This window comes from Hippoglossus stenolepis, chromosome 2, assembly GCF_022539355.2.
Source record: "Hippoglossus stenolepis isolate QCI-W04-F060 chromosome 2, HSTE1.2, whole genome shotgun sequence".
Taxonomy (NCBI): Eukaryota; Metazoa; Chordata; class Actinopteri; order Pleuronectiformes; family Pleuronectidae; genus Hippoglossus; species Hippoglossus stenolepis.
The window spans coordinates 22,002,800-22,029,546 of NC_061484.1; the positions used below are offsets into that span (position 1 = coordinate 22,002,800).

The 26,747-nt window shown below is 42.9% G+C and overlaps 1 protein-coding gene across 10 annotated transcripts in view; it reads left to right on the top strand.

Annotated features, from left to right (window-relative positions):
• The first annotated feature begins 3,892 nt into the window (after positions 1-3,892).
• Positions 3,893-26,747, top strand: part of dclk2a (doublecortin-like kinase 2a) — a 36,354-nt gene continuing 13,499 nt past the window's right edge. For 4 of the 10 annotated variants that reach the window (XM_035165898.2, XM_035165907.2, XM_035165945.2 and 1 more), the window contains exons 1-4: positions 4,011-4,815; positions 9,457-9,785; positions 24,426-24,555; positions 26,210-26,308. In XM_035165898.2, the coding sequence (XP_035021789.2) occupies positions 4,413-4,815; positions 9,457-9,785; positions 24,426-24,555; positions 26,210-26,308 (961 nt within the window). In that variant the 5' untranslated portion in view covers positions 4,011-4,412. Of the gene's footprint in view, positions 4,816-9,456; positions 9,786-24,425; positions 24,556-26,209; positions 26,309-26,747 lie in introns of all 10 variants that reach the window. The other 6 variants (XM_035165927.2, XM_035165936.2, XM_035165963.2 and 3 more) reach the window with 3 other exon arrangements.

Sequence of the window (26,747 nt, forward strand, 5' to 3'; positions counted from 1 at the left end):
CAAGTGTCACTGATGCCAAACTGTGTCAAACCTGAAGTGACCCAGTATAATTCACGCCGTCTTGGTGGTGGAAGCGAGTGCTTGGTTCATATCAGAATGGCCCACATTGTCTGGCACCCACAATGCCCTTGTTTGTGATCATGCCCAGACTTATGAATCCCCGCTGTGTGTATATATTTATATATTTAAATTTGGACACGCTGCCTGGTAAATAATAGATATAGTCAGTGTTTCTTCTCCTGGAGAACACTTTATTCTCCTACAGCAAGAGATTTACTCTGTGCAATTACCACGGCCGTGTATGTGACTCACTTTTATTATCCTCATAATAGTTGCCATGGGTCACGGCTGAGGATGATTGTTTTTTTGTCCTCTTTATGGTTGAGGCACATTTTGTGCACTTTCATGTGGAGATTCTAAGTGAACCTTTGATTCCCCTAATTCCCAGGTGAGAACTATATATTTTCAAAAGAACACATGTGTTTTTATGACATTGGTTATTGACTTGATTCATCCTCATAATTTTTCCAGCATAATCTCTGATCAATATTCCAATAAAATAAGGGCCTACCAGATGTGGTGGTCTCTGTGTACAAAGTGCCCAAACTTATATGACAAGCTTGAGACAGAAATGTAGAATATCACCTGATCAACATGGGTGATTGTCAAGTTTATAGTCAAATCTAATCTATTTTGTCAGTTTTTATTGTATGTCAAGCTTTGATTGTTTGGATATATTCGTTTTCCCTGACACAAAATAGCTTAAATTATACTCCTGGTATGTTTAAATGCTGCTGATTGACTCTATAAGGCGAGCCCTCTTATCAAAGTGGATGGGTTTGCATGCCTCTGTGATTCTGGGAGCTGTGTTGCTACAGGCATCAGGTCCTTGTAGGAAAAAGGAACATTTCCCAGACTTAGCATCGGCATAGGGGCCCCTCCCAGGGCCAAACCATGGCAGGGAGAATCCATGTGGTTACTTCAGTGCTCATATAGGTTAGACGTTGTCAGAGGAGATGTCCCTGTGGTCCAGGGCATACAAGGAATCCTGATTGGTCAGAAACAAAGCTGCAAAGCAGAGAGTTTAGCTATAATCCAACCTCCCTGTGTGATTAGTGCCAACAGCTAAATATTTTGTTCATGTGAACACCTTTAAGTTGTAAATTCAGCTCCCACACCATTTTCAATTCAGCAAGAAACAATCTGGGTTTATTCTAGAATTCCACAACTCCAGTTTATCCAGTGAACACTAGAGGGAGGTGGAGTATTTTCTTCTCTTTTAATGTCACCACATCAGACAGAAATGACTGACCCTGACTTCCTGAATTGAAAACAATCATCGAGGCTAATCAGTCAACGTAAACTTATTAACTAGATAAATGACTGCAGTAAATTTTTGTTTTCCTCATTATTCTTTTTTTGGCTGGTGTATAAAACATCCACTGTGTCTAAGACAGCGATAACTACAGTATGTGTCATTATCCATAATAAGCTATGCACCACTGACCTCTTTCTTACTGCCTCATAACCTTTGACCCCTGAAGCTACATCCTCATCTTTATTGACACATTAATCTGAAAAGTCGTAGTGTAGCTGCACCTGGTTTCTGCCATAAAAATAACACACACAGTGCACATGCTGTTTCCAGTGTGTTTACTGACACAATTTAGATATATTGGTGCCTTTAATACGCCCACAAGTAATTTTTTATAATATATATACATACTGCAGCAACTGTAAGTGTGTTTTATAAAATGTTATAAAGTGAAAAACTGAGATTTCACTTCTCCTCTCCAGTAAGTAGCCTATATTCATGAGGCATGCGATTTTCGGCCTGAAACCGGCAGAGCTTTGCAGCTGAGCACAAGCTTGGCATTGTTTTCTTTAGAGTGGATTTCATCTGCTAAATGATTTTCATACAAATGCCTGAGGAGAATTTATTCCCACAATCCCCCATAAACTGCATTATATTAGCAGCTTAGCGAAAGTACCCGAAGAAGAAGTCAGAGGAGGCTTAAGCTCCACCACCGGCCTGATTGTTATTTTTATTTTAGAGAGAGGGATTCTTGTCAGCGAGGGATTTTCTGCTTGTCATTCTGTACAGGATTTCCCTCAGCCGGGGGAAGAGCACTTCCATTTGGTTTCTGCTAAGTGACTTCCTCCTTTTCTCAAAGGCTGCTGAGAACAATGCATCCAAAACAGCCGGCTGTTGATTTGAGGAATTCCTAAGATGTGGCTGGAAACACATTGGTTATTCATACAGATTTGAATGAAATGGTTAAATCAAGGGGGGGGAAGAATGAATGAAACGTTTAACAATAGACAGATAAAGTCACAAATGTTGTTTTGTTTCTATTCACTCAAAATCTCGTTTCCTTTCTCATATATACACAATCTGTGATCATGTAAAAACAAGGGCCACCCACCTCCAAAATAAAAGACCTGCTATCGCTCACAAATTGATTTACGACCCAATTTCACATATTTTCTGGTCTTCATGCTGAGTTTGTTATGTCTTTTCTTGTTAATGTGACACTATTCAATTATTTTAAATAAGATTGTTTCATAGGGCACACACAAGACCTGCAGTTTTTGAAAGTAAAGGAAGAATAAATAATGAATGTAGATATTTTTCAGCTATCAGCCAAACTACCATATCTGTGACTATACCTGCAACTGTTTTACTGTCCGAAAATGACTGGGCAGTCTTTAAAAACTAGCTTGTCCCTGTTATTGCTCATTAAATGTGACAGATAAGTGAGTTCTGTTGCACTGGCTTCGTGAATTAGGCCAATGTATTTGAAAAGTGGGTTAACTCAGCCCCATTCTGTCCTTTACACTGTGTTTGCCCTGTTTGTGTTTTGTTTTTTTGTCAAGCTGCAGTGAAAGTGAGGCTCAGGACTGTGCCGTGCGGTGCCAGGTGGTGACAGGAAGGTACGAGCCTGGTGGGGAACAGCGATGAACCCAACAGGCAGAGTGTCAAACTGGCTTTGACCCATGAAGCTCACTGTTTGACAGACCTCGGATAGAGCGTCCAGCAGAGAATAATTCATGGATCTTGATGAAAATTCATGGGTTAGGGTTAGGGCTGATATTTATGAGTGTGTACAGTTTGGTGAGGATCCAAATCAAAAATCTGGATTAAGTGAATTTAAATATGGTTTCACGTGGTGACTGTTGGGCCTTGAACACAACTGAGTGCCATTCTACGTTTATTAGCAGGACTACACAACATCTACAGAACAGATTTCCATGAAACTTGGTGGTATAGGATTATACATGGGAAAAGAAAGAAGCGACTAAATAACAAAATTTTGTTGTAAGGGTGCAGGATAAAGAAATATTTGCTATTTAAAAAAAAAATAAAATGTATCTACAGTCGATAGATAAATAGACATAAGGCCAGATAGATGAATAGATAGACTTTATCACTTCTGCTTTGGGGACCCAGACTTTACTAACTTTAAAGGTGAGTCTAATTTAGGAAACAACTACTTTTCTGGTACTTTTACAGTTTGAACATAATTCAGGTCATGGAGGAGGACAGTTAAAGGTTCAGTTTGTAGAATTTACTGAAATCTAGTGGTGAAGTTGTGTGTTGAAGCTGAATCCCCCTCACCTCACCCTCCTCTTCCAAACATGAGCTAGAACCTGTGGTAGCCTTCAGTTGTCATAAAAACTCAAAAGGTGTTAAGTATGTCCAGTCTGGGCTACTGTGAAAGACATGGCCGCCTCCGTAGAGAGGACCCACTCCTTATGTAAATATAAAGGGTTAATTCTAGGGTAAAGAAAACAACAATTCTTACAATTTAGATGACCACACAAGTGAAAACATCACTAGGATTATTTTATTTTCAATTTCTGCCAATAGATCCCATTTCACTGACAGGCTGGACCTTTAAGACTTTCATGGTCCTCAGGTCCTGGACACATGAGCTGAAACAACGCTCAGGGCATTAGGACCCTGAGGCTGGGGAGGGTTTCCTGCTCCCTCATTATCCAGTGATGTGACAGTTTGACTCAGACTCCAGTGAGAGAGAGGATGTGAGGGGAGAAGGAGGAGAAGGAGGAGGTCTGCGGTCAGTCTGCTGCGGTGCACCCAACTTTGGTTTGGAAACTCCACAGCGATGCCTGTCAAACTCCGCTGCTGCTGCGCATTAGTGCACTTGGATTACTCCTGCTCCTGCGGCGGGGTGTTGTAGGAAGATCAATTCATTCATCTGGATTCAGTGTCCGTGGAGGTGAAGATTGTTTTTTCCCCCTCTCTCTCTGGAAGCTGGTTTTTGCAACAAGCAGAAGTTGCAGAAGCGAGTGCGCACACTGGTCTTGGAGTGACTGGAGGCGCACACGTGCAAGGACCCCTTCTGGATTCAAGTGTTGTTTTCTTTCAGGAAGATTGAGTGACAGGCAACATGTCTCTGAGCAGGAGCATTGAGTTCGAGCACTTCGAGGAGAAGCCGCAGCGGACGCCCAGGAACAACTCGGCCACCGGGTCCGTGCATCCCGGCTCCAGGGGCAACGGGGTGGTCCCCAGCCCCGCGCACAGTGCGCACTGTAGCTTCTACCGCACGCGCACCCTGCAGTCACTCACGTCCGAGAAGAAAGCCAAGAAAGTGCGATTCTACCGCAACGGGGACAAGTATTTCAAAGGGCTGGTGTACGCCGTCTCCAACGACCGGTTCAGGTCCCTGGACGCGCTGCTCATGGAGCTCACCCGGTCCCTGTCGGACAACGTCAACCTCCCCCAGGGGGTCCGGAGCCTGTACGTGCTGGACGGAGGCAGGAGGATCAGCAGCCTGGATGAGTTAGTGGAGGGTAAGGGTTGATGATGGATGCACTACCTTCCTCTTGTCACCATACATTATGAAAGAGGCCTGGTTGCACGACAGACTAATGTGCATTGATCCAGACATGCAATCGATTATTTTGTTTTGTTAAAAGCTACATTTTGCCTTGAATATTGGTCGATTGGCTCATGCAGATGTGCACTACAGCCTCGGGAGAGTGAGGCCAGGGGTTTTAAAGGTCAGGACATGTGAAGTCTGGCTCCACAAAGTTTTCCCCCCCACCAGAGAGAGTTATTTCTCATTTGCGCACAGTAGAAAACTGTCAATTTATCTCCAGGGAGCATCGCATTATAACGGATTGGAATTGCAAATCTTCCCTCTTCACTCACCCAGTTTGCATCCTTGACATAACTCTTGTGACATGTTTGACCCAGTGCCATGCATGCACCCCTCCTCCCCCCCCACACACACACAGAGACACACACACACACACACACACACACGCATTCCTGGTCTTTCACTTCCCTCCACGTTGAGTTTATGTGTATTTGATACCTCCTGCCTGGGAGTAAATGTTTGATGACTGTGTGTTTTTGTTTTAAGGTCAATTTGCTGTTAAAGTCTTAATCTCACCCTTGGGGCTTGAAAGATGGAAGATTCCCCCCTTTTCCAATATCCACACTATCCGTTTATTGCTTGCAGTGTAGAGGGGGGGTGGGGGGATTAATGGGCTTTAATGGACTGGAAACTGACTGATTGCATTGATATTATAGTTAGAAGTAACAGAACAGAGTCCAAGTTCCCAGACAAATGTGTTTTTTAAAACCACTTTGTCAGATGCAGCCGCGCACTGCAGACACGATTTGAGCACAGTCAGCAGCCCTTTCACTCTCCTGCTGTGTTGCTCTGCCTGCAGGGACAGTGACCTCTCTCTGTAATAAGTTAAGCTTCATGTCTGTCTGCTCTGCGACCTGCCCTGCAATCCTCTTTCAACGTGATGGGGTTACCGCTCGGCCACGCACACTCAGGATCCGCTGACCTCTCGCTGCAGTCGTTATTCTTATGTACTGGTTTATTTTTGTGTCACATCCTCCACGCCGCTCATTTCCTGCGCCATGTCCCCCCTGAGAGACCCGAGGAAGATTTAGGCCAGCAAGTGTCTGATCTCAATTCTGTGGCATCACTACTTTGGCAAACTGCAGCAGAAGTGAAGTTGTTTTTTTTTGGTGCATTGGCTTGATCCAGAGTTGCACCTCTGACCGACAATTAAACAACTAACTTCGGCCTCGTCTACACTACTGCGGATATGTTTTTGAACGTAAAACAACACTAGTAGCTCATAATTTCTTTAACCTATAACTTTGCTTATGAAATGGTTAAGGCAGAAGAAGCCTGTGAATGTGATGTGGTGCAGTGACGCTGAGGTTGGCTGCAAACTTGTGATTAGACAAAACGTAGAGCGGCCATTGTTGTTGTTTCTGTGGAAATGCACAAAGTGAGCTGTGACATTATGGTTCCCCAAATACTCTGTTGTACATGTGCACATGGATACACAAATACCGGAAATATCGTTTTTAGTGATGCTTTTTTACGTGTAGACGAGAAGCACGAACGCAGAGGGAAAAGTTTGTTCTGCAAAATATCCGCTTTAGTGCAGACAGGGCGATAGACAGGGCGATCCGTTAGTGATTTATTTTAAAGGGTCAGTTCACCCAAATCACATAAAAATCCTTGTTCTTTCCTGCATTGACAATAGGTGTCAAAACATCTCAAACGTGAGACGGACTGCAGGTGGCCGGCTCCAGCGTCTTGTCCTCGTTTACTCACCCATCCAAATGGACGGAGAGAGGGCACATTACTGCACAGCTCAGCGGTCCGTCCTCCATTGATTGAGGCCTGCTGGGGCTCTTTTGTGCGGAAAGCCAATCAAGCAGCGTTCACATGTGTGCCCCTTACGGCCCGGACGGGAGCCAGCCTGCCAAATTGAACTGCTGCGCTCGTGGAAAACAACACAGGGAGGTAGCAGGAGCTGAAGCTTTGTAGTTTACTGTGCGGACAACTTGCTGACAGTGGAACTCCAGATGGGACAATAACTTTGCATGCTGAAGGGTTTATTTCTAGCAAATGGTGAGATGAAGTCCCCTAATGGGGATGTTCAACTCGGCTAAAGATAATGAGGAATTCCGGCGTTTTAAATATTGTACATTTTATAGCTGTTTATAGCATTAGCCCTGCTACAGGGACGTCACATCATGAGTCACGGTCCTGTACCAAATGAGGAAGCTGAATGAGAACTTCCTCATGAGCCCTGAATCACAGAAAATACAGAGCTGCCCTCTATTTTCTGTGATTCAGGGCTCGTTCAGTTCATCAGGACGAGAATGCTTCAGAATAAAAATTAATTTATGCTTAACTCGTCTGCAGCACATCCAGAGACTTTCTCCAATGGCCATTTAGAACAAATACAAGTCGTTAAAAAATCTATGTTGCAGCATAATGTTCTCAGTGCTGCCACTAATGGTCAGAAGCTAGAATATATTGCTGTAATCATTGTTTCTACACCAGGGAGATCTAACACCAATCAAACGCCACAGTTTGAGGTTCACCTAAAATTAAAGCAAATGTTTTTTTTCTTTTATGAAATTATTTGATTTCAGGGAATTTCCGAGATTTGTCATCATGGCCTGAAAGTTTATTTTTTAAATTTCAACAGTTGTAAGAGCCCCTCAGTCATGAATGATTTTAAATGTCTAATTTGTAGAGATTTATAGATTTTTTTGCTCCAGGCTAAAAACTGAGCTGCATCCTGAATGTAAGGATGATGGATACATGAAGGTGGATGTTCATAATGCTCGACCTATATATCTATAAATTACTCTGGGATCACTTTTAACAATTCAAATGAGTTTCTTGGACAAGAGAATAAACCAAGGATTGACACATTTGCAAGTGGCACAGATTAGGATTGTATGTCTAATTCCTTCTATACCACCACTGTGAATATTAAGTCTGCAAAACAAAGAATTGAGAATATCAGTGCATGATGGGGTCTCTTCATTGTTTTGGACATGATAAATCGTATACTGCCTCAACACTGTGTTATGATTCCCATTCACTCACATCTATCTACTGAGGTCTTATATTGGTGCCAGCTGTGTGACCACTGCAGTAGGAGCTGGTTAGGCAGCTCTGTTGAGGTCGGCCTCAGCTGTTGTGCAGATGAGGACAGCAGCCGGTGGCGGGCGGAGGAGGCGGCCTCTCGCATGACTGGGAGATGTTGCACCTGAGATCCCCGGGTATCCAGGGAACAGACTTTTCACCAGCTCTGACAGTTTCCCTCAGATGATTGACAGCCCCAGTTTTATTTTGCCCCCCCTCAGCTGAGTCCCAGCTCTTTAATTAGCCTCTGGTTAATTGCAGGCTTAATAAAACCAGGTATCGTGGGACACGCTGTCTCAAACGGCTTTTTTTTAACACTCTAGCTCCGTTCATTTGTCTTGATGCATATCCAGCAACCAGAACAAGTCACTATTTACTCAAAGGCAGAGGAAATGGTTTCACAAACAACATTTTTTAAAAGTTATTAACTGACATATTTGTGTGGTTTGTAGGATTTAAGGATTAGGCTGCTTTGAAAACGAACATGTCTGTTTGCTCCATGGCCAACCTCAATATAATCTCTAAAAACAGATTGAAAAGGGTCAGTGTTGCCAGATGTACGATAATTATTGTATTTGTACGATACATTTTGCCCTCTGTGTGATAATTTTATCATTTTGTGACACTTTTATGTATTATCAGTAAACAGTAACATTTTATTGCGGACTCAGACTGTAAACAGTGAACGGTGAACAGAAGATAGTCTTGGCCCAGATATCCACCGTCTGCACTGGAGGCCCCAAAATGTTGGCTGTTGCCCCCACAGGCTAATTCTTTGTCAGACGACAGCCAATGGGCTCAGAGATTGACCTAATTACTATGCAGTTTTCCTAACATACCACACCCCAGCCACTGGGAAGTTCTTATATTGCTGCAGTGAACGATATGGCAAAAACAATGCTCCACTATTGGATCCAATAAATGTGATCGGGCTATTCATTATGCAGAAAGAGGAATTATGTCTGCGCCTGTTGAGCAGTAGCTTTACTCTTCAAGGACACTGACATACTTTAGAAATAGAATGCAGCCACGAGAGAAAATATGTGTCACATTCTTACTCATGCTGAAGAAACACGTTCGGCATTGAGGAACAACAGTTTCTCAACACTCACTCCACAACAATCCCCCCCACACATTCTTGCTGTGGTGTTCATTTGACCAGCCAGCCCCCTGTTGTCACACGACTTTGTTCTTGAGGGGAAACATTTGCGTGTTAACGTTTCCGATGGAATGCTGGCAGATGAAACAAAATGCTTTGCTTTGGAGGGAGGCCAGTGCAGCAGCTCGGCAGCTGAACGGTACGAAGGGCAGTGTGTTACGCTGGACCGGCCTCTCAATGTGCCTTTCTGTTCCAACTGAGGAATGTTAACTCTTTGTCGTTCGTCTGACGCAGAAGTGGAAGCGGTATTTATGGTGCATTCCGTACGTGTGATGCATGACTGTGTGTTTTGTTTCTTGGATGTGAATATGTGTTGACTATATCTACCATCAACTTTCTGTCCTCCTCCAGGTGAGAGTTACGTGTGCGCCTCCAACGAACCCTTCCGACGTGTGGACTACACCAAGAACGTCAACCCCAACTGGTCGGTGGGCTGCAAAACTGGCACCTCGCGCTCCCTCTCCTCCCTCATGCTGCTGGTGCAGCGCGAGTCCAAGGACTTCATCAAACCGAAGCTCGTCACCGTGATCCGCAGCGGCGTCAAACCGCGCAAGGCCGTTCGGATACTGCTCAACAAGAAGACGGCGCACTCCTTCGACCAGGTGCTCACCGACATCACGGAGGCCATCAAGTTGGACTCGGGAGCCGTGAGGAGGCTGTACACGTTGGAGGGCAAGCAGGTGAGTCTGTCAAGGACACTCAGTAGAGCGCAAACCTCCGCCAAGGCCCAACAGTTAAATCAGCCTTCACCATATTACACACATGCATAGATATCAGTCCCCTAAATATGCCTGATTTCAATCAACGTTAATACAAATTGCATGAAGTTAAATGTTAAACAATACACGTGGGGTGTGGTCGAAACCAGTTATGTCTTATATGAAATACAGACCCAATTAAAACAAAAAATAAAATACAAAACATACAAGATCTTCAATACAGGTTGTAAATTACTATAATAGAGACAATTGGACATATATAAGTATAACAGAACATAAATCTAGAGAGAGAAGAAAAGTCAACAAACACCCATTTTCCCAATCTTAAAGCAAGTGATAGAAACATTCTTGGATCCACACCTTTGTCCAGATCCACACCCCAATTGAATGGGTTCTTTCCTGGCCCATACTCCATCCTTGCACTAAGTTTCGTGGTAATCCATCAAGTAGTGTTTGCGCAATCCTGTTTACAAACAAACAAACAAGAACAACCAACAAACAAATGAACAAGGGTGGAAACATAACCTCCTTGGTCTGAAAGCATCATCCCTGTTTGATTTACAACCGTATCCTCCTGTGTAGATGACAATAGCAAAACCATCCATAGAAGCAAGGTACTTTCTGGTTCCTGCCAATCCATGAGCTCACTGACTATCATTACATAACCCGGCCGTTACAGAGGGAGTTCCCTGCATTGTTTTCAGAGAATATGAGGTCGGACGATGTGCACATGAAAACCAGATGGGCCTGCGGGGCTGAGCGTTTTAGCCGAAAGGTTTTATCTCCAGAAACCGCTGTGATTTATCGGCTTCAGCTGTGTCAGCAGCGGAGGTAATCACATCGTCCTTAATCATCCGTACGTAATTACACAGCCACAGTTATTTCAACAAGGCGCTAATGAATACACTTTGGAGTTCAAGCCTTTTGCTATAACCATCAGTGTGGTGTCCTCCACACCTCATGAAGCCGTCGGAGGCTGTTTTCGCTACAATCTGATCCCTCTGGGACACGTCCACCGCGGTAACGCAGCTGAGATTCTCATTGAGGGTCCCTGGTGGTGGGAGACGAGGTGAGCTCCAACACACGGTGGCCCTCGTCGAAAAGATTTATGTCAATGTGTCCTCATCTGGGAGACTCCTTACATTATGATTATTGATTATATTGTTTTAACTCATCTCGCAGAAGTGATTTAAACAACTGCAGCTCATGATAAATGTCGAGGATGAATTATACTTAAATAAATGACACATCACAAAGGAGGAAATGTATAAAAGTTAGATTTTCAAAAGAATCTTTTGAACTTGACAGGAACTTGAATGAAAAAGTTAGGTCAACTTATGGCAGATGTGAGGTTGTGTAAGGGCTGGAATGCATTTATGAGATTCACATCATATTTATGTATATAGAATTCTATTGTCAAAACTTTAAAGGACTAAACTTTTGAATGCAAAGATACAAATACAATTATTTTCACCAGTTTCAAAGGTTTTATAGCAAAGGACATAAAACAGACCCCTGGCTAATGACAGAATGAAAGTTTAAAAGGCAGGGAATATAGCTTAGACTTTTAAATGCAAGAAGAACTTAAGTATAATTGCTCCCACATTTCTGCTCTGCACTGCCTGAGGGTGCCTACAATGGATTTTTGAAATGCCTGAAACACATCAAGAGAACCAAATATGATTATTTCCCCTGTGACGCAGCAAATGGTCACATTGAGCTTTTTAAACTCATTGAGACGTTTCTTGAATCTGCTCGTGCTGTTCGTGCGTCAGTGGATTTCATGTTCGATTTGCCTGTTTACTGTCGGTGTAGCAGTGAAACCGTGTTTATGAACAAAGGTCAAAATGTTCACAAAGACTTTTCTCATAAAATCTAAAACAGCTGTTTAATTGTTAGTGAAATTGAGCTGTATAATTAAATGAACAACTCCACTGAGCTGCTGATTATTGCTGAAATAACTTTGACGTTAAGTGTACATGAAACGGAAAACAATGTCCTCATTTAAAAAAAGTAAAGTCTGAAAAGCAAAAGAGCTGCTGTTTGTTTCCTGTGAGCCGACAGCAGGATTTCTGACAGTCCAGATAAGTGACTCATGAGAATAGTGATTCTTATCTCCCCTGACAGAGCCAGACCAGCGTCCTCTCTGTCAGGCCAGCACACAACAGGAACACAGTTTATAAGGGTTTGTCAGGGTTATTTAATAGTATCCAGAATGTCACTGTATATTTAACTTAATCATAGCTTAAAGTTTCCTGTGCTGGATGGTCTTAAACTTGTTGTTTGTTTCTGTGACTGTGGAGCAATGGTTTGTCTGAACCCTGAGAGAAAATTAGCCGAGCCCGACCTAAACATGACGGGTATTGTGTTGTTTGTGTCTGAATAAATCAAGTAGAGAGTCCAGCCAGTGAGACCAAACCCGACCCAATCCCAGATATCATTTAACACTTTTGTCCAAACCCAGCTTGACTTAGGTCAGGTATCCAAATTGTAAGATCAGGCAGATCTGATGCAGTAAGTTTGTGTTTCCTTTTCCTTCTAGCTGCGTATTTATCTTTCAAATCATCAATCAATCATTTCAGTTGTGATTGTGGAGAGGCACTCTACTATTTCAAATGACACATCACACAACTCACGCCGACCACATCGTGTATCTTCTTCAGATCCTCACCACAGGATTTTAAACGATAAACACATCAGCCATTAGTCACAGCAGTCTCTTATTTCAGCGTCATTTGATGAATGATATCTTCTTTTCCTGGAACATGAATCCATTCATCCTTCAGTCTGACACTGTGAAGTTCTCCTCATCAGCTGGAGGCAGTGGTTCTGTAGTTAATCTTCACACACGGTGTCACCAAGTCCTCAAGTCCTCCACAGCATTTACTCCTTTGGATACAAGCAACAGATTCCAGATTTAATAATTAATTTTAGAGGTGAATGTTTACATGTAGGAGTCAGGAAGTGTTTCTGATGATGATTCAGTGGATTTGAAGCCTGTTTGGGTTTTTCAACAGACGCCTTTATTATTCTGTCTGAAAACCTTCATGTGAAAAAGTTACACGCACTTACAAAATGCTTCTTCTCTTCTGGAGCAATTTTCTTCAGGATATTCTTTTCAGCAGCAGACAGAATTTGTGTTTCACATCTGTCAGTGCAACGACCCTAAGGCTACAGCGAGAATGTTCTCGACATGATGTCTTTTGCTTTTGACCCGTGTTCGTCTCTCGGCTGCAGCAGGATCATCTCAGGATCGAATTAAAAGTCTAATTGGAGGGTTTAACCCATTAAGCCTGTAACTTGAACCAAAGCACGGAGCTGGACACCTGGCAACATCCTGTCCATTGCAGCAGCAGTCAGATCACTGGAAGTCAGTGCGTGCTCTCTGTAATCTAGGCTGAGGGGATTCTTGTTATTCCCAGTGCAAAATAATATTTCACATATGTCAACATAGTCTTTACTTCTTCTGTATGCATGTTGACTACTTGTGGAGCGGACTTGTTTGTGTGTAACCTCTCGACACTGATGAGCCTCTTCACAGTCCAAGTGACGTCATACTGGCGGACACACAAACAAAAGGCTGTTCTCCACTTCCATCGTTGTTCTATGTTCCTCCAAGACATCAACTTTTTATGAATAGGAAATAAATAATGTTCTCTTGTCAGCCAATTTATCGAATGTTTAAAAGATGAATCTAGTTTTTGGGAGATTTGTGTCAATCTATAAAGGAACAATGAATTCCTAAGTTTATCTGAAAATTCAAAAATCCTGCCACATTGACGACATGCACCAAACTCATAAATGTGTCATTATATAGTGATTTTTTTCCTTTTCGGTTTAAAACTAAATAAGTAAAATGACTAATTTCTGGTAGAGGTGCTGGACAGTGTTTTATATCTTGGCTGTAGAGCAGAGGGCGTTTCCTAATGTCAGTTCCTATAATGACAACACAAACATTTTGGGATCCATGTTTTCCTTCAAACCACCGAGCCGGACCAGAGAATCGATATCTGTTTATCAATCTCAACCAGCCCAGAGTGTAATCAGTATATGATAGAGTTCACTCGAGGCGAGGGATACGTTTTCCATCCGAAGTGAAAAGAATATTCTGTTGTGTGTATTTGGAAATGACACAGAAGGCACAGAAACGGACACCAGACCAATAACACTTCTGTGGATGTGCTCTCCACACACAAAGATACACACTTGTTACAGAGACCAGGCTTTTATATCTGTCATTTAGATTTTTATGATGCACTCAGTTTTATTATGTTCCTAATAAAACAACCTTGCAGTTATCTATATAAAAAGTTATAATGTTGAGTTTTTACTGGCGCTGTAGTTTGTGGTGCTGTTAAACACAAAGATGGCTCAGAAGGCTAAACTGACTTAGTGTGTGTACAGATTAATGTAGCAACTTTGTTCAGTTACTCAGCTCATAAATGAATTATATTATAATTCATAAATACAAACAAATCATCTTTTGGTTTCGGTGTCAGTGCTTCATTTAAGGTGTGTATCACCAAATATTATCAGGTCTTTAAATGAGAATCACAACATAGCAGTAACCCATGGTAACCAACTAATCCCATAGATTCTATGAAAAGCTTTACTTTGCACTCCTAGAAAGTAAAGACCCCACCCCCACACACACCCCCACACCCCCACACAACACACACCCCAAATGCCTTCCAGCAGCAGCAGCCTGCCATCTGCTCCTCCAAAAATCAAATCACAGGTCCCAGCCACCCGGCCCCCTCCCGCTGGTAACACACACACACACACACACACACACACACACACACACACACACACACACACACACACACACACACTTGCCACCACCGGATAATTAGACTTATAACCTGGACGGGGCGTTAAAGTGCAGCTGTCAGGTGTGTTTGTGTGTGGGTGTGTGTGTGTGTGTGTGTGTCTGAGCATCTTCACACAACACATCTCTGTCCACTCTCCCTCCTCAGACTGAATGTTAATTGTAGTTGTCGGTTATCGGGGCCAAAAGAATCAGCTGCTGCTTTTCAGAGAAAATCCTGTTTTACATCTCAAAGCTGAGCGGGCAGGCAGAAAATAAGATTTCCCTGTCTTTTCATTGTTTGATCAATGAATTCATTAATTTGGGGAACAGTTAGAAGTTCAGGACTCGCTAGACTCTCTCTATTTTATGTAGAAATCATTCAGGAATAATTAAACAGTGGAAATGGTGATAAAGAGGAGACGCCCTGTGCCATAAAACAGAAGGAGCGAGGGTAAATATTTGAAACACTTTTGTACAGTGCACAGAGAATAGATAGAAATCCTGAAACTCATTTGCCTTTCACAAACCTTTTCACCCAGTGATGTTATCGGGATGACAGCCAGTCTGCCCATTAACCAGAGGCCACAAGCAGAACTAGACCATTTAGACTGCCGAGCTGTGAGGGCTGAAATACTCGTCTCTCTCTGAAATCTTTCAAGACCTTTTACAGTTTATGCAACCAGCTGAAGAACGGAGACGAAATGGGACAGTTGTATTGTATCTTCTGTAATAATCTGTAGACACGGGTAAGGAAAAGCCTACAGGATCAATCTTGGTCTATGAAAACAAAAATTCACACTCTTCCTCCCAATCTTTATCGCTCAGTCTGGTCAGTTCATTTGAGTGAAATTCTTCCGGGCAGGTGCATCAGAGCTGAAGGTCACTCACAGGTCTCGGCACTGCAGCAGTTTATAATTGTCCCAAACAATTTGACACCACGCTGTGAGTGAGAGCTGCAGAAAGGCAGAGTGAGAAAACCCAATCTACAAAGGCTCCATGCGTGATTCTTAACATTGTTTTCATCAGGCTATAGTTGTTTAGATGTGGGGAGGGGGTGGAGGAAGGAAGGAAGGAAGTCTTTATGTAGTTACCAACAATTAAAATCCCTTTTAAAACCATTAAAAACACATGTTTAGACCAAAACCTAAACTGTCCTCAATGTATCTACCAAATCCATTTTAAAATGTAGCTTCACTTTCATCATTAATATATTCTGTTCACTTCTGTGCAAATTTATTTGTACCTTTTAGGAGCAAATACAGAAAAACTCAGTAGTAAAAACTTAACAATTACTCGCCGACACGTCACATACGATAGAAATTTAGCACTGGAAGGATCACAATTACACAGCAAGTTGTGAAGTGTGATGCGCAGTGATCCTCCTTTAAAAGGTTATATCTCTTTTCGAGAAACTTAATGTTTTCTGTCATTATCGCACCAGTGTTGGACACGGGTCACTTTCTTATTAGTCAACCACTGTGCACATGAAAAGAAAGTTGTTTTAGTAAATACCCTGCACCACATAATGACGAGTTCCCTAGTAAAAGTTGCCCCTTGAGCAGCTTAATGAAAATCCTCTAAGAACCATATACAGTTATTATTCCTGACACATTACAAAGAGAACAGCAGGAGTTGGATGGTTCCTGGATTGCTGAGTTTTGGGGGCATAGTCTTGTACGGGGGGGGAGTGAGTGGACGTTGGTTAGCGTGACATTGATGCATCGTGGCATCACCTCGAATAACACGCTCCTAATCATGACGGCCCCTTGGCCCCAATACTCCCAACCGGCCCATGGTGGTAGGAACGTGGTTTTCTTTGCGCTCAGTTAAACAGTAACACGGTTTATATTTCTGTCCCTTAATCCTGCCCACCTTCTTTTCTTATTGGCGGTGATATCTTGTCACGTACTTGTCGCTCCGGCAGGTTGGTGAAACACGCTGGCAGATACAGACAGATTAGCAGCACTGTCTCACTCTCTGACTAGAGGCAAGGCCACACAAGGGCTGCGTCTGAACGTCGGGCTTGAGCTGCTTTCAGGGCCAAGTCTGGATTAAAACGCCGGCATTTAGGTCAACAGCCATGAAATGTGCATGGCCCACCTATTGTTCTGTGCTGTCATTAGCATATACGGCACCATGTGACACCGGTGCACTGACACCAGCCAACCAGGAGTATTCACTGAAAGTCTATTATGTCGTTGCTGGATAATTAAAAAAGTACTGCACTTAATACTCAGATATACAATTAATTATACTGTTTCTAATAATATATGTTTGTATTGTGATTGGTCTTTCATTTGATCACATGTAGAATTGTTTCTCCTCATATTTAAGTTCCACTACTTGTTTGTGCTCTGTATATCTTATCTGTGCATCTACACAGGAAGAGTGATCCTTCCTCTGTTTGCTTGTCTGTTTGCTTTTGGGGGGTTTGAGGAGGGGACTTAAACAGGATGTAGAGTATGGTGGCCCGGAGAGCTCAGCATACCGGGCCTTCATAAAACATTGGTTGGTTGTCGTGTCTGGGGTTTTGAAAGTTTTGAAGTGGTTGAAGATGTTGGTTTTCTTTTGTTTTTGTGTTTTGTTCTCTCAGGGTGTGGGTTAGTAGTAGATTCCTGTTCATATTGTACATTTGAGAAAAAGAAAGGTTCTTGCACATGTGGGTTGTATCAGCTTGAGACGTGGGAATCTGGATCTGTAGAGAGAAAGTTAAAAATCTGCATTCAAAACTTATATGAATAAGTCTGATTTCGACTTTCAAAATAAAAGCTTGTCAGTGACAGACTGAATCAGAGCAAGTCAAAAACATCAAACCTTGTTAGAACTCAAAGATTTTTTAGAATTTGGGGAAAATAACAAAGTTTGCACAGCTATCATTGATAGGAAACTGCATTGACTTCCATTCCTTGTGGTTTTCCTTTACCTCAACCAGGACCCCATAATGTAAGTTTTGCCATATCAGGATCAGGATTTGGTTCCTTGAAGGGCCGGTGTTTGAAATGGGATAAGGTCGTAAGAAGTAACAAAAAGTAATGCACACACACACACACAAACACACACACACACACACAATATGCATCAGTCTTGTTCCTTAGTCTTTGTCTGCAATTCAGACATACCAAGAGCAAAAGTGTGTGTTCTCTCCGTTCACAAGTTCTGGCAGGATACCCTGCACCGACTGACGGGAAAACAAAGAGCCGGCAGACGACAGAGAGCCGGGGTGTCAGGGGGACACGGGGCTGTCGGCTGTGCAGAGAGTGTAAAGGCTACAGAGAGAGGGGAGGAGGGGGGGGCGCCCATTGTCTGCTGTGGGTGCTCTCACTCTCAACCACTTGTTTTGTTTGTCCAAACCTGGCTCACATCCATTCTTTGCCTGTTGGGCTCCTACAAGAGAGTCGCCATCATGATATGGTCGGGCTGCATTCAAACCCCAGCCCACGCACTATTGTTCCTCTGCTGGAGTTTAATCAGCGAGCTCTGATGGCTTCGGCAAGATTGATGCGAGGAATGGTTTTGCACGGGGGCAGATCATGGGATTAATCCAAGTGATTCTGACAAGTGCAGCGCGTATGTTTTACTGATGGTGAAGTTTCATTCGCACATCAGAAAGTGAGGAGTAACTCGTGGCTGATCAGTATGGATGCTGATGTTTTTATTTTTGCCACAACCACAGAAAGACGAGATCCACCAAGAGCTATTAAAGCTGCTTTGTTTTATGGCTGTGCAGCCCGTGTTATTGCAGTCATTTTGTTGGGTTTAATTCGCAGTCTGAGGATTATGTTAATTGTCAACAAAACAGCGTGTTATGCATCTCTTGTGGATTTCATAGAACCTCCAAGATTCTGCCGGTCTCACTCTCTAAACGACTCTGGTGATCTACTGAGGCTCATTTGGATCAAATAGTTGTGTATGCATGTTAAGACTTATACTCCCACTCCCTTCATTCCTTCTCTCACAACTCCCTTTGAGAGTAAAGAGCTCAGCACTCTTGCACATTCAGACACCCGGAGGTTATGGACTGTAATGTCTCTCTATCTGAGTGCCAGTCTCTGAGAGCCAGACAGCTGTGTAATGTGTGCTGCATTCAACCGGCCACAGGCAAGTGTGTCGGAGAGTTCACTGCACTGGACTGTAGTTTCCCTAAATCAAATGTGGGGAAAGTGCAAATTTTTTATTTATGCTTCTTTTGTTCTGAAGTGTCTCGTGGATGGAGGGATGGATGGAAAACAAACGTAAAGTGTAAGTTGGGTCATTCCATGTCAAAATATCGTCAAAGGAAATTTGTCATCTTGATTTGGATCCTAATTAAAGGAGATATGAGCTACGAAGTTTGAAATCTTTGGGGAAATGGTCACATCTCCTTTAATATAGTTCACAGAGAAATGGTTCTCGTTTTGTTTTAAAGCTCTTTCGCAGGTCCATATTTATTTAAACATTTTGCTATGCTCTACTTTGTTGATGGGCTCCCAGGCATCTGGACCTTGTGCTCAATGAAATTTGGGTGGAATCATCATTTTTAAGCCGAATATTAATTAAATTAGTTGGATATGATATGTTTAAATGTTGAAGTGGTAAAGATTTGAGACAGGATGACCCACTATATTAATAAAAACCTTTAAGATAAGAGTCTGGGAGTATGTGACTGTATGTCCCAGTTAAGAATCCAGATGATCTAAAAGAAATCTAAAAAGTCTAAACATATAAATGTTTTTACATGTTATTTAAAGGTTAAAAGTCCTAAATGAATGAATGAAATCCTAAATTCCTGTTTATGAAAACCCCAAGAAGACATTCTCATACGTCATATGGATGAAAGAGTCGTACGTTTCTTCTTCGGTATTTTCAGTGAGTTATGGTTTCTTCCTCATCTCATATCTGTGTGGTTTGTGTGTCAATGTTTTCGAGCTTGATAGAAACTTTAATTCGTCAAAAAAAAGGCTATTCCGTAGCTAATGATCAATGTGACTAATGTAGTGACTCCACACGAGCGAGTTAATGATGGGCTTAGATTTTCTCATTGCTCATTTTCGTCGCCGCCTCGTCTTGGCTGTTACACGTGTCCGAGATTTACGACTCTAATCCAGGGGAATTAAACGTCTCTGGAAGCAGCCTCTGTCTGCGAGTGAGAGTCGAACACAGTTAATGACCCGGTGGGCTTTAGCTTAAACATCTCCCCGACAAACTTAATAAGCACCCGGCCATATGCATGTTCTCGTGGTGGCGCTTTAAATCGCTCACGGTTCCCTGCCTGCGTTGCAGCAGGAGCAGTGTGTAGGCTGACCTTCCCCAAGGTAAGAGGCGGAGACTTTGATCTCTCTGCAGGTTATTTTTGCCTCTCCCTCAGGATCCCTCCCACTGTATTTGCCTCCTGCTCGTTTGGTGATGAGCAGCAATGCGGGTTCTAGAAGGTAAAAGGGGTCGATGATACCTAATGATTACAGTGATCATCCTGTCGGCCGTCACAAGGGCAGCCTCCATTTTCATGTGTGTGCCTTCACCAGGGATTTGTGGTCTGTTCAGCACAAGTAAAGATTACTGCCTCCTTAAGAACTCGATGCAGTGTATTGATACTGTATGTGTGGTAAATGTTCTTTTAATAATAGATGTTTTGGATTATTTCCACCGGTGCAGTGTTGTGAATCTGTTTTGAATGGGCTGTTTGTTTGGCCTGTGGTGACGCTGGTTGCAGCTTTCTTTTTGAAACTGTAAAACTGACCTGCGAGGGATTTAGCGGCGGCGGTGTAAAGACCGACTGCAGGACTCGGTCCACAGAACCCTGAAGCTGCACCCCCACTGCTGCACAAAGAGCTGTTCACCAGTTTATTCAAAGTTCGGTGGAGCTGGACTCAGTACACAGAAAATCCCGAACTGTTGTCGTTGTCGCGAACAACTCCGCAACTTACGTTGATGAGTCCCAGTCGCTTCTGCTTCAGTGCGCTGGTCACCTGTTTATTCAAAGTTTATTGATATTGAATGTATCGTTGCATATTCGCCCCAAATATGACTCTGCACTTTCTTGGACCCTTAATAATGCACATGCCAATTGGGAAGTTAGTAAGATAGATAGATAGATAGATAGATGTTCTGTAGTTTTGCGCTTAATGTGATCATCTTTAAAAAGGTTATTGCTCTAATGAACGGATCCATTTTGATTCCTTTCCTTTCTGCTGACACACTTTGAGCCTTTGGCCTCTTTTCCCTCTGTTGCTGAGCGCGGCAGAAAGTACAGCAGGCGAGACGAAGGACACAGACGGATGGTGAGTGCAAGAGGAGGTCAGACATTCAAGAGTGGGGCGGGCGGGTGGGGGGGTGTCACATCGTGGAGGGCAAAACTTCAGTTTACCCCCCCAAGACATGTCAGCCAGCCAATACAGGACCCTGCAAACAGTTGACTTCACTGATTGGCTGAGACAAGCTCTGGCAGGAAGGCGCTGGCGATGGGGAGAGCCATCGGCTGTTTACCCTGGTAGTGGTTGGCAAGAGCAAAGAGAAACATGGACAATGCGGTTTGACATTCACACTCTTCTTTACTTTGTGCTGCATAATCCTCTGCAGAGATTTTGAACTTCTATATTTATGGACAACACCCAATATATTCACTTATTTGCTGAATGTATAATACCTTTGCAGTTATAACCGCAGCGTCAATATCTGCTAAACCTCTCAGGGGCATCACAGGTACACAGGGGTTAAGGTTAACCCTAACCTCTATCCCTATTCCCTAATGTAAGTTCAGACATTCATGATGATACCGGGATTTCCCATCATCCTTGATTTAAATATGGTCAAAGAAATTATAAAGTGATATATCTCTTCTTAATGACCAATTAAAGTGATTAATACTCTGACTCACATTCACCCTTTCAAACAAGCCTTTATGCAGCACTTCAGCACTAAGCACTTCTCTATCAGTCATCAGGGGCCATTTGTAGTTCGTTGTCTTTGTCAAGGATACTTTGACATGCAAGCTGGAGAAGCTCGGGATCGAACCACTGACCTTCCCATTAGTGGACAACCCACTCCCCTCTACCTCCTGTCGCCCATAAACATAGAATCACTTTCCACTAAATTCTCAAAGGTTTAGGTTTGAGACGGCATCAAAGTTAAAATGCCATCATTTCACTGACTCCGTGTCATTGAACATAATTTCTCAACCACTTGACCTCCGTTCATTGTAGCCTCTTATAAACCCCTGTCCATACGGGGCACTATTTGTCTTCATTTCCCTGCATTCCCCTGGGCGTCACTGGGCAGCTGAAAAGTACTCCATCACAGGCCGCCGCACTGCTCGCCTTGCAGAGAGAGAGAGAGGCGTTTGCAGGGGTGAACGTAAATCAAAATACAGCCAGGGGCCTTCTGCACCAAGATATATACTATAACAGCCCCAAGTTTCTTTTCTTCACAATAGGCCTGTTGCCTCAGGGGACGAGGGGACAAGCAGGACAACCTGGCAAAGGCCTGAATCTCATATTAAAGAAAAAGTATATTTTTAAATGAGAAATAATATTTTATCTATATGTAACCGTCTCTTATTGTTATGGCTTACACCACAGCAGAGTCCATTTGTGCAGCATACTGACCCAGAGGGCTGTTGCCGTGGTGATTCTAACACCTGTGCCCTGACAGTATGTTGTTAGCGATCAGCTGCCAAGTTCCAGACTGAGAGCTGGACTAAAGAATGACATCCACTCCAGCTATGTTAAACCTCTGATAATGTGCCACACCTCGCACGGACCCACATTACATACATCACCATTTCTTTTCCTTTGTTCCGGGGGATTCATTTACTTCTAGTATGTCCAATGTGGCCAAAAGGGACATATTAAGGCCATGAAATATCTTTTTATGTGAATGTAGGACACACAGAAGTGTCATGTGAAGTGTCTTATTTATTATTAATGGGTGTGTAATTGAGTTCACTGAATGATGCATACTTCCGGTGTTATAGAATACTACCCTTTAGTTTTTATTTGTTCTCTTGTTCAACGTTCTCACTTCACCTCCACTTCTGTTTCCTTCCCTTAAGACCTTTAGCTTTTACATCAATTCTCCTAACGCCCACTCTCCCTCTCGCCACACACACACACACACACACACACACACACACACACACACACACACACACACACCCACTGTGTCAGCCCCCAATCTCCCCTTGAGGATCCATCTGCCCATAATCTTCAGCCATGCTGTACCTCTCCTGCTCTTGTTTCAAATGTGTGTGTGTGTGTGTGTGTGTGTGTGCGCGCGTGTGTGTGTGTGTGTGTCCATGCATGAACGTATGCCTGTCAGTGTGTGGGTGCACTTGCATGTGGTGGGATGATGAACAGATCTTCTCCTCCTGTGTCCTCCTACTTGTCCACCTACAGTCACCAAAGGATAATCCGTGTGTGTGTGTGTGTGTGTGTGTGTGTGTGTGTGTGTGTGTGTGTGTGTGTGTGTGTGTGTGTGTGTGTGTGTGTGTGTGTGTGTGTGTGTGTGTGTGTGTGTGTGTGTGTGTGTGTGTGTGTGTGTGTGTGTGTGTGTGTGTGTGTGTGTGTGTGTGTGGGCACTCCTCACAGTATTTTATAAGTAACTCGTGTTTCCATCTCCAGGGGTGGGAGGTGGGTGTAGAAGGGAAAAGCTCTGGGAGCTGCAGAGAAAATGACGATCACAGCGTGAGACAGAACAGAAAAAGCAAAAGACAAATGACCCAGCGGCACAAACGCTAACTGTACTGCTTTCCCTGCTATGACTCCGCACTGACTCTGCAGTATTGTGGATGTCATGGTGTGTTGACCTCAGTGTGTACTGTTCCCTCGTAGCATTACGGAGCAGGAACAGCTTCCTCATACGCTTTTTTCAGTGAAGTGTCACTAATCAGCTGAAGCAGTGAAATGACTGAACGCTGGTTGACTCATGTAAAATAATGGAAAATCGTGTGAACCCTTGGAACAGTAAAAACTCCTTAAACCTTATAAAAGAAACTGGTAAATAAATGACCATGAAAAAATGCGGAGCAACTGAGTTACATCCCTGAACAGCAGTAAAAAGTAATTGGCTTTCTCGAGTGCTGTAGTTCAGCATAATTGCAAAGGTACCTGCTCTGTAGAATAAACTGAACATGTGCAAGGTGCTGATATTGTACTTTTAAAAGATATTTATTTTTAAACAACAATATAAAGTAATTAAAGGCCCTGTTCATATACCATTAACACCAGACTTAAAGGAGCAGATCACAAGTGGACGTCTGCAGATACAGTTCAGTTCAAACCTGCGTCTCCAATAACCACTTGTGTACTTTGATCCGTCAACTGATCTGATCACCTGAGACGGATGTTAATGACGAGTCGGAACGGGGCCGAGGTGCACGTGAGCTGCACCTGGACCAGATTCAAAGGAGCTGCGTTTATTTGAAACGTGTTCATCCTCATGGCCTAAAAAAAAAGCATTGAATGTTTTTCTTTACTCATGCAACTATAGTCTTCCTCTTTACCTTTGCTTGGAACAGTCGATCAATAGAAAAGTGTAAAACCTATGTGTTGCATTGTAATGTAATGTTAAAGCTTCTGACCTAGTTATAGTGTTTTAAAATGTACTATGTTTTGGGTCTGAGCAGGTGACTAAATAAGTAATAAACAAAACTTTGAACAGGAGTACATGCAGTTTATCATTCAGGGCTCCCAGTCTCTTGTATTGCTTCTTGTGTGAAGGATCCAATAATTTCTTTCACACCACCACTGAAGACAAAAGACTTACACTCCTCTGGATGTTTGACCGTCTCTTTCGTCTCCCCCTTCCTCCTCCAGCTCACCTGCCTGCAGGACTTCTTCGGGGACGATGACGTGTTTATCGCGTGCGGCCCAGAGAAGCACCGTTACGCCCAGGACGACTTTGTGTTGGATCACAGTGGTAAGGCTTCCACAGCCTTTATGACTGGTAGGCCTGACTAAGACTAACTAAACCTCCCACTCCTTCTGTGTGTGTGTGTGTGTCTGTGAGTGTGTGTATAAATGTGTAAGCATCAGTTTCCTTCTCTTCTATTCTTCTCTCACACGTGCTTGCAGCGCTTTTTTCCTTTTGGAAGTTGACAGCAAGATATGAGATCTTTGTGTATAAATTAGGAATCATTTGTCTAATCGTTCATCCAACAGTTTAATCCACATTATTATAGTAAATTTTGGTTTTTGATTAAAGTTAATTTAACTGTTTGATCATCACTTACAAAAAGTTAACGGTGATCCACATCTTCTTGCTGTCAGGTGAGGAAAAGTAGTTGCATTGCAAGTGAAATTCCATATTTGTGCTTCCCCTGTGAAAGCTGTTGTGTTCACGTTCTGTACTCTATTCATTGTATATATATTTTTACATTATAAACACCCTCTGTTGGGTATCTGCCCTGTATCTGAACACACAGGCAGGACATGATCTCTGTTCACCAGCACAATGCACTTCAGTTAAGAGGACAACCTCACAGGAAGGAAAAAGGAGTTTGTTTTAGTAACAGTCCTAAATATTGTCATCCTCTTCATATGTTGTGTTGTTTTGTCAGGTTAGCTCAGCACAGGGAGACATATCCTAACACACGCTGTGCTAACTGCTGCTGGTGTGATGGTGACTGGGTCGAACCCAGAGGTAGTTGGGAGCTGTCGTCCCACTTCCACTCTTCTGCTCCACTTTTTAAGAATTAGGTCTTTGAAGGAACAGAAATGTCACAGCGTGCTGTCTGTTGAAGGAACAGAAGATGATCTTCATTTAGCAAAACAGGGCCAGTGCACAATCGACTGTTGAAACGTGGAAAGAAAAAAGTTTATAAAACAAAAAGCAAAAAAAATTGGAAAATCTTTGCAATAGATCATGGTACATGAAAATGATCCCTCATGAATATGTAGAATTGATTAGTTTTTGTACTAATCTGCAGATCATCAGAGAAAATTGAGGCATCTGGCTAAACCATATGTAGATGATTCTTGTACTTAGGCTGATAATCTATCCTCAAAAACCAGTTTCAATATCGTCCCTCGACACCTGTTTGGTATGAACCAACGTGTGACTGTAGAAAACCTGCCCACTGCTGAAAGTTTGCACAGAATATTTGGTCAAATGTGTTTCATATTAAGTTCTCTAATCAAATATTTATAGATTAAAATCAGTTTTCGGTTTTCATAGCATTTAAAGAAACCCTGTGAAGTTTTTTGCAGTCAAATGTGTTTTGCTCCACAGCGCCACTAGTGGTCAAACACTTGACAGAGAACCTTTAACCATGGAGAAATTTGGCCTTTTTACGTTTTAAAAAAATGGGTGTAAAAAAAGAATAAAGTAGCTTATTAGAACACGATACCAGCTAATCCATCCATTTCTCTGTGCTCTTTGTGTAGTGATGTTTGCTGACTGTGTTTCCATAATCAAGTCTGACCAGCGTTCATGAAATCATCCCACATTAACAACATTGCCACATTAATAACCACGGCCACGTGCCCGGTACAGCTGCTTGTGCCCCATTAACTCTGTTCTGAGAGGAAGAGAGAGCAGGTTTGCTGATGGTGGAAGGTTAATGTATGCCACGGTGACCCTGAGCCTGTTGTCTCTCCAGAATGCAGAGTGCTGAAGTCATCGTACGGCCGCTCTGCAACCCCCAACCGCGCGGCTAAGAGCCCCGGACCTTCGCGACGCAGCAAATCCCCCGGAGCAGGTGACTGTGCACGCACTTGCCTGCATTAGCACTTATGAAATTAAGAGAGATACCTGTATGCTGTAGGTAAAAGGACAAATCTAGTCATGACTGGACCAACAGAAAGGTTGAGGCTGGCAAATGAATACAAGATACTGTATGTGTGAAAGTATCTTTCACCACTGATGCCAAGGTGACACTTCAGTATTCATCGACAGGGAATAATCATTTCCATTTGGCAGCCTCATCCTAAACCGTCAACAGTTGTGATGTGTGACTGAGCAATTTGTGTGCTGACTGAGAGATGGTGACATAATGCTGAGTAATAGGTTTAAAGACGAGGTACGTGAGAGGTTGTTAATTTTGACATAGAGCTGCCAGAAGTTTTAGCCTTGGAAGTTCAACTTATATTTAAGTTAATCGTAATATAATTATATCTACTATGTCTTTATTTTTATCT